This window comes from Ipomoea triloba, chromosome 9 (genome assembly GCF_003576645.1).
Source record: "Ipomoea triloba cultivar NCNSP0323 chromosome 9, ASM357664v1".
In the NCBI taxonomy this organism is placed as follows: Eukaryota; Viridiplantae; Streptophyta; class Magnoliopsida; order Solanales; family Convolvulaceae; genus Ipomoea; species Ipomoea triloba.
The window spans coordinates 1,139,986-1,152,033 of NC_044924.1; the positions used below are offsets into that span (position 1 = coordinate 1,139,986).

Here is a 12,048-nt window from a genome sequence, read left to right on the forward strand (position 1 = left end):
AAAAAAAAAAAAAAAAAAAAAAAAAAACTGTATTGTATCTAAAACTCTCCATGGCTTTTGAAGTAATGTCAAAGTTATAATATAACTTGTAAACGTGTGGCCTATTAGCTCAGTTGGTTAGAGCGTCGTGCTAATAACGCGAAGGTCGCAGGTTCGAGACCTGCATGGGCCAAATTTAATTTTAGTTTATTGTTACAGTTTGTGATGTTAGCTAGCACTCGGGGCATTCATAATGCACAAATAATGTAATAGTTGATATTGTAGGGCCAATTTATTTAGTTCACGGTCTGTCTATGATCTATAATGCATAAATCTAATGTTGCATAAGTCGGATCAAAACGCTTATATATATATGATGCATCTCCAAAAAAAAATGACCACCAATATAGTTGCTTAGTGCACTTGAAAGTTGAAACATTATCCAACAACAGGAATATCATTATCCTCCACAGGTATGCACAGAACTAGACACTATATTCATTCACTTTAATCGGACGCAGCATCTCTGGAATGTTCGTTTGGTTGACAAACGACAACATAAGAATAATGCTGGCATGGCCAGTTTTTAGTGGCTGTCCATTTGCTGTAATGGTAAGGGCAACATCTCCCATAATTCTTATTATAATACTAATATTTTTATACACGATGTCCAAAAATAGATGCCCAACATATTAAAATCTTAGAATTATTTAGATTTTAAATATTTATATTATTATATAATACGGAGTAATAGTAATAATAATATAATTTTATAAATTTGATATTTATATTTTAGAAAATAACTTATATAGTACTCAAAATATAATGCCTATATATTATTATCATTGAAGAAGATAAGAAAATATACGGCGGATCATAGATGTATATGCACGATAACAATAATAAGAAAATATAACGAAAGTTATAATAGTAGGGATATTTTTAACAAAAATATTGATAGTAGGTGCAACTCTTATGGCATCATGTATAAAAAAAAAAATAACGAAAAAAAAGACATAAATTAAAAGTATAACATTCATTCACACTTATTAATTGTTACTTTTAAACTAGATTATTAAATAAATAAAAATTTATACAACATCGAAGAATAAAAATACTATCAATTACTATAAACAAAACAACACTCAAAACGTTTTATTAAATACATTGATGAGTACTGGTTATCGTAATCTAAGATTAAATATTCGCATAGTTTAATGATAATGTTGCAATGTCATTGTCTTAAACTTAACAATGATTTGAGTATATATACTGATATATACAATGACAAAATGGCACAGTCAATGGTCTTTTCGAAGTCCTGTTCTCAGGCAAAAACTTGTACTCCGTACTAATCTTGAAAATCTTTTCTTGTCCCACAGCAGTGGGATGTATTCGATGCGTGCCGGCAAATGAATAAACAATTTGATACGAAGCATTGTTTATTGCTTGTTTTTATAAGTTTTCTTGATTTTGGAAAATTAATATCCCTTGTAAATTTTTAAAGTGATTAGATGTGACGGGACTAATATCTTTTCTTTTAGAGAAAGTTTAGAATCACCATCAAAATGTGCATTGTGATTATGATCGACAAAGAACTATAATAAGGTAAAGTAACATAAATTGTCTATAGGTGAACGATAATAGACAGCTGTTACATGGAGTCAAACTTAGAACCGTATGATTACTAAGTCAATGTCAAACTAATTTGATTGTGTTATTATGAGACTGAAGTCAACCTGATAGTACGCAATGAGTAAATATTGCTCATATATAATAATTCAAAAATTACATGAGAAGTAAATCAATTTTTAATGTGACGGAATTGATTAATAATATGTTAATAAAAATTGAACGCTTTCACTTTTTAATACAAAACTTGTGTTTCACTCATTCATTGATCCTGTTAAGCACGACTAATACTTTTTAAGAGTACTGTGGACATTTTCTAACTAACACATTTGTGTAAAAATGGGGATTTACCAAAATGGAAACGGACCAAAAAGGGAAACTATTTTGAACAAAACAAACGGCGTCAGTGCGTCAGCGTCACTAATCACTATGCGGGCTGTGCACGTTAGCACACGCGGCCTAAGTTAGAGACGAGCGCTGCCGCGGAAGTTGGGAGGGGCCTGGAAGTTCAAGTTTATATAAAGCGCGATGCATCGGTGCTAAGAACTCTCGAAGCCTCCGTAGCCTCAAGTTCTCAACAAGTCAAACAAACTTAGGGTTTATCACTCCCTCTAACTGATATATATAGATAGATAGATAGAGAGAGAGAGAGTTGATCGGAGATGGCGAGGCCGCGGTGCTTTCTGGATATAAGCATCGGAGGGGAGCTGGAAGGGAGGATCGTGGTGGAGCTTTACAATGATGTGGTTCCGAAAACCGCCGAGAATTTCAGAGCTCTTTGCACCGGCGAGAAAGGCATTGGTCCTAACACCGGCGTTCCCCTCCATTACAAGGTAAATCTCGTATCTCTGTATTTCTGAATACCTATGTGTTTTTTTTAATCTATACGTACATGTGTAGATACGTAAAATGAATGAGGGGTTGTTGTCTCATGCCTTGTGAATGGAAGTTCGGACTAGTTGTTGATTTGGTTCGGAAATTCATCTTCATAAACAGATCATGACTGTTTGATTGCGATCATGTTTTCTACTACGATATAAAGGCGGGAAAGAGTGCAATTCTAATTTATAATAACTTGTACTTTGTTTTAATCATTTGGAAGTGTGACCGGTTCTGCTTAGCGCTCTTTGTCCATATAGATGATTGATTTATTGTTCATGTTGAGATCAGTTAGATATTTCTACTGTGCACTTAATTGATAGTTTTTGCGAGTTTTTCCTTGACGTTAATGGAGTCTCCTCAGCCTTCTGCGAGTTTTTCCTTGACGTTAATGGAGTCTCCTCAGCCTTCGCCATTGACTGTAACTTCAACTGAAGCTGCTCCTCAGCCTTCGCCATTGACTGTAACTTCAACTGAAGCTGGAAAACTTTTTCAGATCGATCTCCATATATACTTGTTGTTCATGTTGAGATCAGTTAGATATTTCTACTGTGCACTTAATTGATAGTTTTTGCGAGTTTTTCCTTGACGTTAATGGAGTCTCCTCAGCCTTCGCCATTGACTGTAACTTCAACTGAAGCTGTAAAACTTTTTTCAGATCGATCTCCATATATACTGGTAAAATGAATTTTGGTATATTCTAGCACTAATCTATTTTATCCTTGCAGGGAGTTCGTTTTCATCGTGTCATTAAGAGCTTCATGATTCAAGGAGGTGATATTTCTGCTGGGGATGGTACTGGAGGAGAATCCATTTATGGACTAAAATTTGAGGATGAAAATTTTGAGTTGAAGCATGAGAGAAAGGGGATGTTATCCATGGCTAATTCTGGACCAAACACAAATGGATCTCAATTTTTTATCACAACCACTCGCACTGCTCATCTTGATGGAAAGCATGTTGTATTTGGGAAGGTAATAAAGGGAATGGGAGTTGTTCGTTCTATCGAGCATGTCCAGACAGGTGAAAATGATTGCCCTACTGCCGATGTTATTATCGCTGATTGTGGAGAAATTCCAGAGGGAGCAGATGATGGAATTGCAAACTTTTTCAATGATGGTGATATGTATCCTGATTGGCCAGCTGACCTTGCTGAAAATCACACAGAGCTCTCTTGGTGGGTGGCTGCTGTTGAGTCAATCAAGGCATTTGGTAATGAACATTTTAAGGTATTAATAACTAAGCAAACAATATTCAATTGTTGCACATTGTAACATTTGATTTCTTTTTATACTTGCTCTTTACTTTAGCATTAGTAATTTGAAAACTTTGCTTTTTCCAGAAGCAAGACTATAAGATGGCTCTTAGAAAGTATCGAAAAGCTTTGCGTTATTTGGATGTCTGTTGGGAAAAGGAAGGGATTGATGAAGGTAAAAGTAGTTGTGTTCCCTTACCTTTCAGATATGGAAAATTCTACCATAAAATTTAGGTATAATATCTTAGGAATACCAAAAGCTATTTTCCTGAAAAGGTATTAGTACCAAAATGAAAACATATTTTATCAACACTGAAAGTTGTTGCAACAAAAACTTTTGGTACAATATTTCAGATGTACTATACAATTTCTCTAGTAATGCGGTTCAGACAATCTGATCACTTTATATAGATACTGTCTAACTAGCTGTTTTCCTTTATGCAGACAAGAGTGTGTATTTGAGAAAGATTAAGTCACAGATATTCAGTAACACTTCAGTAAGCTCCTTTACTTGTTGTTTGATCATTTTTACCTGTCTTGTACTGTCATAGTTGAGGCTGTAGCACTCATCAAGTGGGACCTTTTATTTTGATTCAAATGAAAATAATGTAGGGGCAATCAGTCATCTTGTTTTCGTGCTTTAACAGTTTGACTAACAGAACTAAGCCCCCTCCCCCTATACTTAAGTCAAAAAGGTTGATATTCACGCCTAAATGCCTTTTTTATGATTACACTTTTTACTTCAAATTCTTTTACTTCACGTTTACAAATTTTCCGTTTTCACTTCCTTTAGTTATCAGCTTATGCTATGTTATTGAGTAAAACACTAACAGCTTAATGGGTTTTGAATCTTGAAATATTCATTGAGTTCTTCCTATGACCACTATATACATATGACTTTTCTTTCTTCAGGCATGTAAACTGAAATTGGGAGATTTCAAGGGAGCACTCTTGGAAGCTGACTTTGCAATGCGTGATGGAGAGAACAATGCAAAAGCTCTGTTTCGCCAGGGTCAGGTTAGTTCTTTAATAAAGATGAATGTTAGATGTTATAGGTTTGTAATCTTAATTTACCTGCAATTTATGCTGTATTTTCCCTTCGGAGTGGGGGTGGCTTTGGTATATTATCTTCACATACAACTATTTATATACTTCTGACAGGTCTAACAGTTCTGATCACTGACTTTATCAGGCACACATGGCTCTCAATGACATAGATGCTGCAGTTGAAAGTTTTAAGAAAGCACTTGAATTGGAGCCAAATGATGGTTAGTATCTCTTATTTTTCTATGATATGATCTTTTTTCCTTAATTTTTTGTATTCTAATCAGATGGCTTGAAATGAAGTTGTTGAATGCGTTGAGTTTTCCAAAATAGCTTCTAGATCCTCTGACTTGCCAATGGCTGGCTTCTTTCAGGTGGAATTAGAAAGGAACTTGCTGCTGCAAAGAAAAAGGTAAACATATGACCTTGAATTTGAGTTAAATAACAGGATATCCAAAATGCTAATGCACTTTATTTTATGTGATAGATTGCTGATAGACGTGATCAGGAGAAAAAAGCATGTGTTAAGATGTTCAAATAACTTGAGGTAACTCTATTTTACATTTGGGCTTCTATTGACCATTTGACTTTCGCTCAGAGATTCTGACAATCAGATGTGTCTTTGCTTTAGAACTGGTTCGTGTAACTTGAGTTTACAAATTCGTTACAATTTTATTTGCTGATATTCTCAGGAAACTGGCACAGGCTTATGTACCTAAAATGGTTGAATGAGTTAGTTATAGTGCTACAGGTAAACACAATTTATTTCACTTTTTAGTTTTAACTTCTATTATATACATGTTTGGGTTATACTTATTTGCAAATAAATAAAAATGAACATTTCTATTGTGACAATTATATCCAAAATTTTAAATTTTGATAGAAGAAACTCAAATTTAGATACTAATTGGTAGATATAATATCTAACATGTTTTTATATATGGAAAGTGTGTGTTTGAAAAAGAAGAATTTAATTTTGAACATTTAGTAGAGATAGGCATTTTTATATATTATGTTTTTTAAATGATGTTATATTGTAATTTTTTAAATAATTTGTGTGAACTCAAGAAAGTCAAGTTATTTGAAAATTGTAATTGTTGCAAAATACAAATATTTGATATTTAATTTGTTAAATTTTAAAACTTTTAATATAATTTTTATTAAATAATTTTTATTTTATGACAATTATTTATAAAAATTATATTAAAAGTTTTAAAATTTAACAAATGAAATATCAAATGATATAATTTGTAATATCAAGTATTTGTTAATATATCAAAATTTATAATAAAAATTTATATACTTAAAAATTATGTATAAAAATTATATTAAAAGTTTTAAAATTTAACAAATTAAATATCAAATTATATAATTTGTAATATAATTTTTAATATATCAAATATCAAATTTAATATAAGTTTAAAATATCAAGTATGTGTATTTGTTATTGTATTTTTATTAAATATCAAATACAAATACTTACTATTTAATATAATAAAAATTATATTAATAACAATTGGTGCAAAATACAAATATTTGATATTTAATTTGTTAAATTTTAAAACTTTTAATATAATTTTGTAGAAATGTTTGTTCATTTTATTTGATATTTCTCTGTCCCATTTTTCTAAAAATTTAATTTTTGGTGTTTAATAGTACTTTTAGTATAGTTTTTAAATATATAAATGTTGTATATTAATACTAAAGTTAAACTTATGAAAAATTAAATTAAAAATAATTATAGTCAAATCTTGTTAACTAAGCACATAGCAAACATATAAAATGAGACAAAAGAAGTATTAGGTTTTTTTTTTGGGTATTAAATTATATGTTTGCTATGTGCTCGGTTAACATTAAATGATATTATATTGTAATTTTTAAATAATTTTTGTGTAACCTCAAGAAAGAGAAGGTAAAAATATACTCTGTAATTGTTACAAAATACAAATATTTGATATTTAATTTGTCAAATTTTAAACCTTTTAATATAATTTCTATACATTAAAAAAAAGTTTGGATATAATTGTCACAAACATTTTTAAAAAAAGAAGGCTTTTAATATAATTTCTGCTGCTTTGTTAATTTGCTTTTACAGGTTCCTTGGAAGAATAATGGATACCAGCTTGCAGAATTATAATTGTACAAAATTAATTCCTGGGCCAACTTGTGTTCTTATTCTATTTTCCACTGAATTCACCAAAGATTGTACGGTGGACCGTACATTCAATCAGAAGACATAGCTCCCTTCATTCCCTTGCTTTGGTTTTGGTCTCGTATAATTGCGAATAGTGTCCAAAGGAGTCGCGTGCTTTGACCATTCATTACGGATGAACATTTTCTCAGTGTTTTAACTCGTTTCGGTTGGGGTTTTATTACACCATTTGAACAAAATATTAATACTTATAAAATGTTAATCTAAGAAAATAATTAAATAAAAATATTTAAATATTTTAAAATGAATGAAATAAATCAACTTGTATTTGTTCGTTAAAATTTCTACATGGAAATTCATTGATCAATGTAATTAATAAAATGTTAATCTATGAAAATAATTAAATAAAGTATTTAAAATATTATAAAATAAATGAAAACAAATCTACTTGTATTTCTTCGTTAAAATTTCTACATAAAAACTAATTTATTAATGTAATTAATAAAATGTTATTATAATAATTTTACTAAACATCCACCCACATAATTAATTTGTATTTTACTAATGTACTTTAATAAATAAATAGTTTATTTTTGTAAGAAAATATTTTTACAATAAAGATGTTACCGAAAAGATCCCATTTATATAAATTATAAAGAATGAGATATGCGCACCTGATGGCTGATCCGCATTGAGTTTATGAAGGTGAGCAAGTGTCCCGACTCCCGAGCCTTAGAAGTTAGAATTACCTCATGTAATGCTAACAAAGACACTGTTGACAAGGCTCAAAGTCTTGGGAGTGAGGGGCGAGTTAGGCGTATTGAATTTACAATATAATAATGTGATAACAACATAGAATAAGGGATCGGATCACTAATTATAAAGTAAAACATCAGAGACAGATGGAAGCCAAATTGATCACACTTAATTGTAAATGGGTTTCTTGTAATGCCATCCAAATACATGCACAACTGAAAACCATTGAAAGCTGAAAAGTTGGAAGAATATTTCCCCAAAAAAACAAAAAGAAGAAAGCACTAGACTCAGATTTACCAATTCAGAATTGTAGACTAAGAGTTGTAGTCATCAAGTCCAAGATCTCTTAGTGCATCAGTCGCAGCATCTTTGCAGCTTCTGTGGTTTGACTTAGCCTTCCTGATGAGCTTCTCAATACCATTGCCAAGCAAAAGTGCTCTGCAAAATTGAAACATAAGAATTCCAATAAAGCCTTAAGCAAATAAATTGGCCACAGAACCAATTATTTTCCTCATGTTGAACTTGTCCCACCTTCCCCTATTAGAAAGATATAAAACAGTTATTAAGGGGACAGACTTGCCTGTTCTCAGGATTTCTGACCACAAGATTACGAATCATGAAACAAGCGCTCCTTTGCAGTTGCTCTGATTCAGGAAATCTATTCATGGCATGGATAGCAAGGTCACCGGCTCCAGCTTCAATAGCCCGAGCTGCTTTATCTGGGGATCTCAAGGATAGCACACAAATAATAGACATGATCTGTAACAAGTAAAGATTGATTACAACATGTCAAAATACTTGAAAGCATTTAGCAATTAATTGAATTTTGTACTACTCCAATGTTTGGAAGTATGTGCCCATGTAAATCATTACCTCTTGAAGTACAGAAGGATCATCAGAAAATAGTGTTGAAATTTTAATAAGCCTTTCCATGCCTCTCTTCTCAACTATAGCACCCTTGTTTACATCACTTCCTGCCAACTAGACAAGTACAACAAATTAGGGTGTGTTTGGTTGGGGGGTTTTGGTATAGGGAATGGGTATGAAAGTGATTGCTAGTGTTTGGTTAATAGGTTTTGAGAATGCTACTATGGGTATGGAATACCCCATTAATGGGAAAACCCATACCCTTATTAAATAAGGGTTTCATTTCACTTCTTCATTTCTTCCCCAACTATTAATATTCATTCCCATTCCACCCAACTACCAAACATGCTAAATACTTTCACCAAAACCCATTACCCTTACCAAGTATTTGATACCCATTCCGATTCCGATTCCCATGTGCGAACCAAACACACCCTTAGATGAGCTTCAATGTTTCAAAATAATTTAACTGGCCAGATATATATATATATATATATATATATATATATATATATATATATATATATATATATATATATATATATATATATATATATCACTTAAAAACAAGAGTTTGAAAATATTTTCACAAGGCAACGAATACATACAAGCTTGATTGCATAATGAGAACACTCAAAATGGTATACAGTTTCAAATGGAACAAAAGAGGGGTGGGTTCTTATTCACAAATTTCTGATCATATGCCCTGAGCAACTAATATGTTCACAAGAAGTTGTAACCAAGCTTAGCACCTTAGATAACAAAGAACAGCAAGTTTTTGCTAAGGCATTGTTTCCCTGTTGACCACTTTCATCAATACAACAAAGAATTGCATCTATACCACCAATATCAGCAACACCTCTGCATATTTCATCCTGAAAACAGAAGCAGGAGCAGATGGCAAATTAATAGCAACAATCCAATAGAATTTCTTGAAATATCTTGAAAGACAATGAAAGTCATTCATGATTCATGCATAGAGCCAGAGGCGAGTTTCATGATGTAGTGATTACAGAAGCATGAGCTTACATTAACAGCAATGGCTTTCAAAGCATTGCAGGCTGACATTAGACTGGGAGTCCTAATCCCTTGATTGAGAGATCCCACAAGTGCTTCAGCAATTCCAGTCTTTGCAAATCTTCGAGCATATCCAAAAACCTAAAATGGATAATGAATCTCAACAATTAAACAAACAAAATGAACTACTCTCACAATTTTATTCTATTTCTCCAGTTTCAGGACCTATCCTGAAGGGTTGACTTCCAGCCACTTGTGTCTATAAAATGGAGTAAAAATCTTGCATAGAACTAGAAATATAGATGAGCATTCATTTTACTTACTTGAGAAGCTACAACACGATTATCATCAGATGTTAACAGGACTCGTATAGCATCATATAAACAAGGAATGCTCCCACTGCTGTGTTCTCTTAGACACTGAACAATGAGCTCATCAATTTTCAGGTCCATAAATGATGCTTTGAGAACCTCATTACCAGTTGCAGCTGCCGCAACAACAGAAAATCCATTATCCAAAATATTTACATCCTCACTTTTATCCTTTAGGATACCAACAACTGCTTTTGGTCCACCACTCTCCCTAAACATTTCTGTGCTTTGAAGATCTGTGAATGGAAAAAATCACAGGCACATGCACAAATTCAAGTGCATGAAAATCAGAACGCATCCAGATAGTTGGAGTAAGCTATATACAGGAATTTTTAGTTTTCTTAGGCCAAGACAACTCAGATGCATAATTCCACAACAGTGAATGCCATACCAGTATGAGCTTCTAAATATAAGCATTAGGAGCAGTTCACTAAATATTCACTACAAATAAGCTATCAGCAACATACTGAATAATCAATGTTTCATAACATGAAAAGCAAGTCAAGTTATTTAGTTTTCTTAGGCCAAGACAACTCAGATGCATAATTCCACAACAATGAATGCCATACCAGTATTAGCTTCTAACTATAAGCATTAGGAACAGTTCACTAAATATTCACTACAAATAAGCTATCAGCAACATACTGAATAATCAATGTTTCATAACATGAAAAGCAAGTCAAGTTATTTCACTTTAGGAGAGATTATATCTAAAGTAGTACAGATAAAATTCACCAACGTAATCAGATCGATCATTCAAAAGTGCGGTAGTACCAATTAATAACACAGTAATAAGTAATTTCATACCATGAAGTAGCGAAGCCAATGTCTTCAAAGAGGAAATCACGCCCTGATTGAACGCACTAGGAAGCTTCAAAAGTACGGAGGACACTAATTGCACTCCGCCATTCCTGGTAGCAATAGCCACATTACCTGATCCTTTACCAGTGCACGAATCATTCAACCTATCCAACAATTCCACAATTTCCTTCAGAACACCATCGTTTTCGACTGAACTAGCCAACTTGAGATCCAGCTGCTTCAGTCTCTCGATCGTTTGAATAACCGGATTGTCATTCACGGAACTCACTCCCGGGACGCAAGTCACTATGCCTATCGGATAGAAAAGGAGCTGTTATGAAATCTGTATCGCTTCGTTGGCGATAGTAAGAGGGAGAAAGTAAAATACCGGAGAGATCGACGCCTTGGAGGGTTAGTGTTTGGATTGCGTCTTCGAGAGCTTCGGTTGCGTCCATTCCGAGGTCCTCCATGTTCTCCTTCACCATTTCATCGAACGCTTCCTGTGATACTGTTCGCACCGCCTTCGGTGGTCCCATTTTCGCTGTCGCTGCCGGAGCCGCCCGCTACAACCGCTACCGTGAACACTGAACAGAGAGTAAGAGAGGGAAGCCTGAAGATAGTGCGGGAGATCTTTGAAAATTACTCGTAATATACTGGCCATGGGCTTCTCTAAAACAACTCGGCCCAAACATTTGAAAGTTTGGCCCATTTATAAACTACATGCCAGAGAAATTGAGTAATTGGGCTAATGGGCTCTACTCTCTCTCTCTCTCTATATATATATACACTGGTAATACGCAATAAAACTGTCATAACTACGTCAGAATCACGGCTATTATAATTTATAACTTTGAAGCTACCTTCGTGCTGTGTGGAAAACGCGACATTATGCCCAATTATGGAATTACCTTGTTTGACCAAACTTTTATGGTTGGGCAATTGTTGCTTCACTTTTTGGTGTAAAGTAAAGAATTCTATCCGGAAATAGGTGATCTAGTGCGTAAAGTATGATTATTGTATAAGAAAGTTATGAGCTTGATTATTGTTCACACTTATGCTTTTCCTTTTTCTAGTCACTCAACTCCGAATTCTTTTCGTGAAAACACTGAAAGGTGAGCTTCGGGTGAGTGTAACTCTAACGGATAAATGACTATAAGGAAATAAAGCTTGCTATGTTACTTATAACTTATCACTCAACCAAATAAAATAATATACAACTTACTCACTCACTCGTCCGATCAACTTGGTTGTGTTATCCCAACTTTACTATCTTTAAAAATAAAAAATAATGAAAA

The 12,048-nt window shown here is 33.1% G+C and overlaps 2 protein-coding genes and 1 non-coding gene across 3 annotated transcripts; 2 read left to right on the forward strand and 1 right to left on the reverse strand.

The window, feature by feature from the left end:
• Positions 1 to 98: 98 nt before the first annotated feature.
• On the forward strand, positions 99 to 172 carry TRNAI-AAU. The gene has a single exon. It is a non-coding gene; the product is annotated as a tRNA-Ile (tRNA).
• A 1,964-nt stretch (positions 173 to 2,136) lies between these two features.
• Positions 2,137 to 7,161, forward strand: LOC116028480 (peptidyl-prolyl cis-trans isomerase CYP40-like). The gene is made up of 10 exons (XM_031270200.1): positions 2,137 to 2,444; positions 3,219 to 3,719; positions 3,833 to 3,920; positions 4,190 to 4,242; positions 4,658 to 4,762; positions 4,938 to 5,013; positions 5,164 to 5,201; positions 5,277 to 5,336; positions 5,482 to 5,540; positions 6,885 to 7,161. The coding sequence occupies exons 1-8, from the start codon at positions 2,274 to 2,276 to the stop codon at positions 5,328 to 5,330; spliced, it is 1,086 nt and encodes a 361-aa protein (XP_031126060.1). The 5' UTR covers positions 2,137 to 2,273; the 3' UTR covers positions 5,331 to 5,336; positions 5,482 to 5,540; positions 6,885 to 7,161.
• Positions 7,162 to 7,844: 683 nt separating this feature from the next.
• LOC116028753 (armadillo repeat-containing protein 6) lies at positions 7,845 to 11,368 on the reverse strand. Its single transcript, XM_031270568.1, has 8 exons — positions 11,142 to 11,368; positions 10,760 to 11,065; positions 9,905 to 10,188; positions 9,594 to 9,722; positions 9,317 to 9,439; positions 8,571 to 8,678; positions 8,278 to 8,456; positions 7,845 to 8,135 (listed from the first exon to the last, which is right to left on the reverse strand). The coding sequence occupies exons 1-8, from the start codon at positions 11,287 to 11,289 to the stop codon at positions 8,012 to 8,014; spliced, it is 1,401 nt and encodes a 466-aa protein (XP_031126428.1). The 5' UTR covers positions 11,290 to 11,368; the 3' UTR covers positions 7,845 to 8,011.
• Positions 11,369 to 12,048: the final 680 nt, after the last annotated feature.

What these genes read in the sequence shown, in the direction of transcription:
- LOC116028480 (XM_031270200.1), top strand. Translation starts at nt 2,274, where the DNA reads ATGGCGAGGCCGCGGTGCTTTCTGGATATAAGCATCGGAGGGGAGCTG. An exon ending in AAAGGAAGGGATTGATGAAG is followed by an intron (nt 3,921 to 4,189) that starts GTAAAAGTAGTT and finishes TCCTTTATGCAG; the next exon opens with ACAAGAGTGTGTATTTGAGA. An exon ending in TGAATTGGAGCCAAATGATG is followed by an intron (nt 5,014 to 5,163) that starts GTTAGTATCTCT and finishes GGCTTCTTTCAG; the next exon opens with GTGGAATTAGAAAGGAACTT.
- LOC116028753 (XM_031270568.1), bottom strand. Translation starts at nt 11,289, where the DNA reads ATGGGACCACCGAAGGCGGTGCGAACAGTATCACAGGAAGCGTTCGAT. An exon ending in CCAAGGCGTCGATCTCTCCG is followed by an intron (nt 11,066 to 11,141) that starts GTATTTTACTTT and finishes TCTATCCGATAG; the next exon opens with GCATAGTGACTTGCGTCCCG. An exon ending in ATTGGCTTCGCTACTTCATG is followed by an intron (nt 10,189 to 10,759) that starts GTATGAAATTAC and finishes TTCCATTCACAG; the next exon opens with ATCTTCAAAGCACAGAAATG.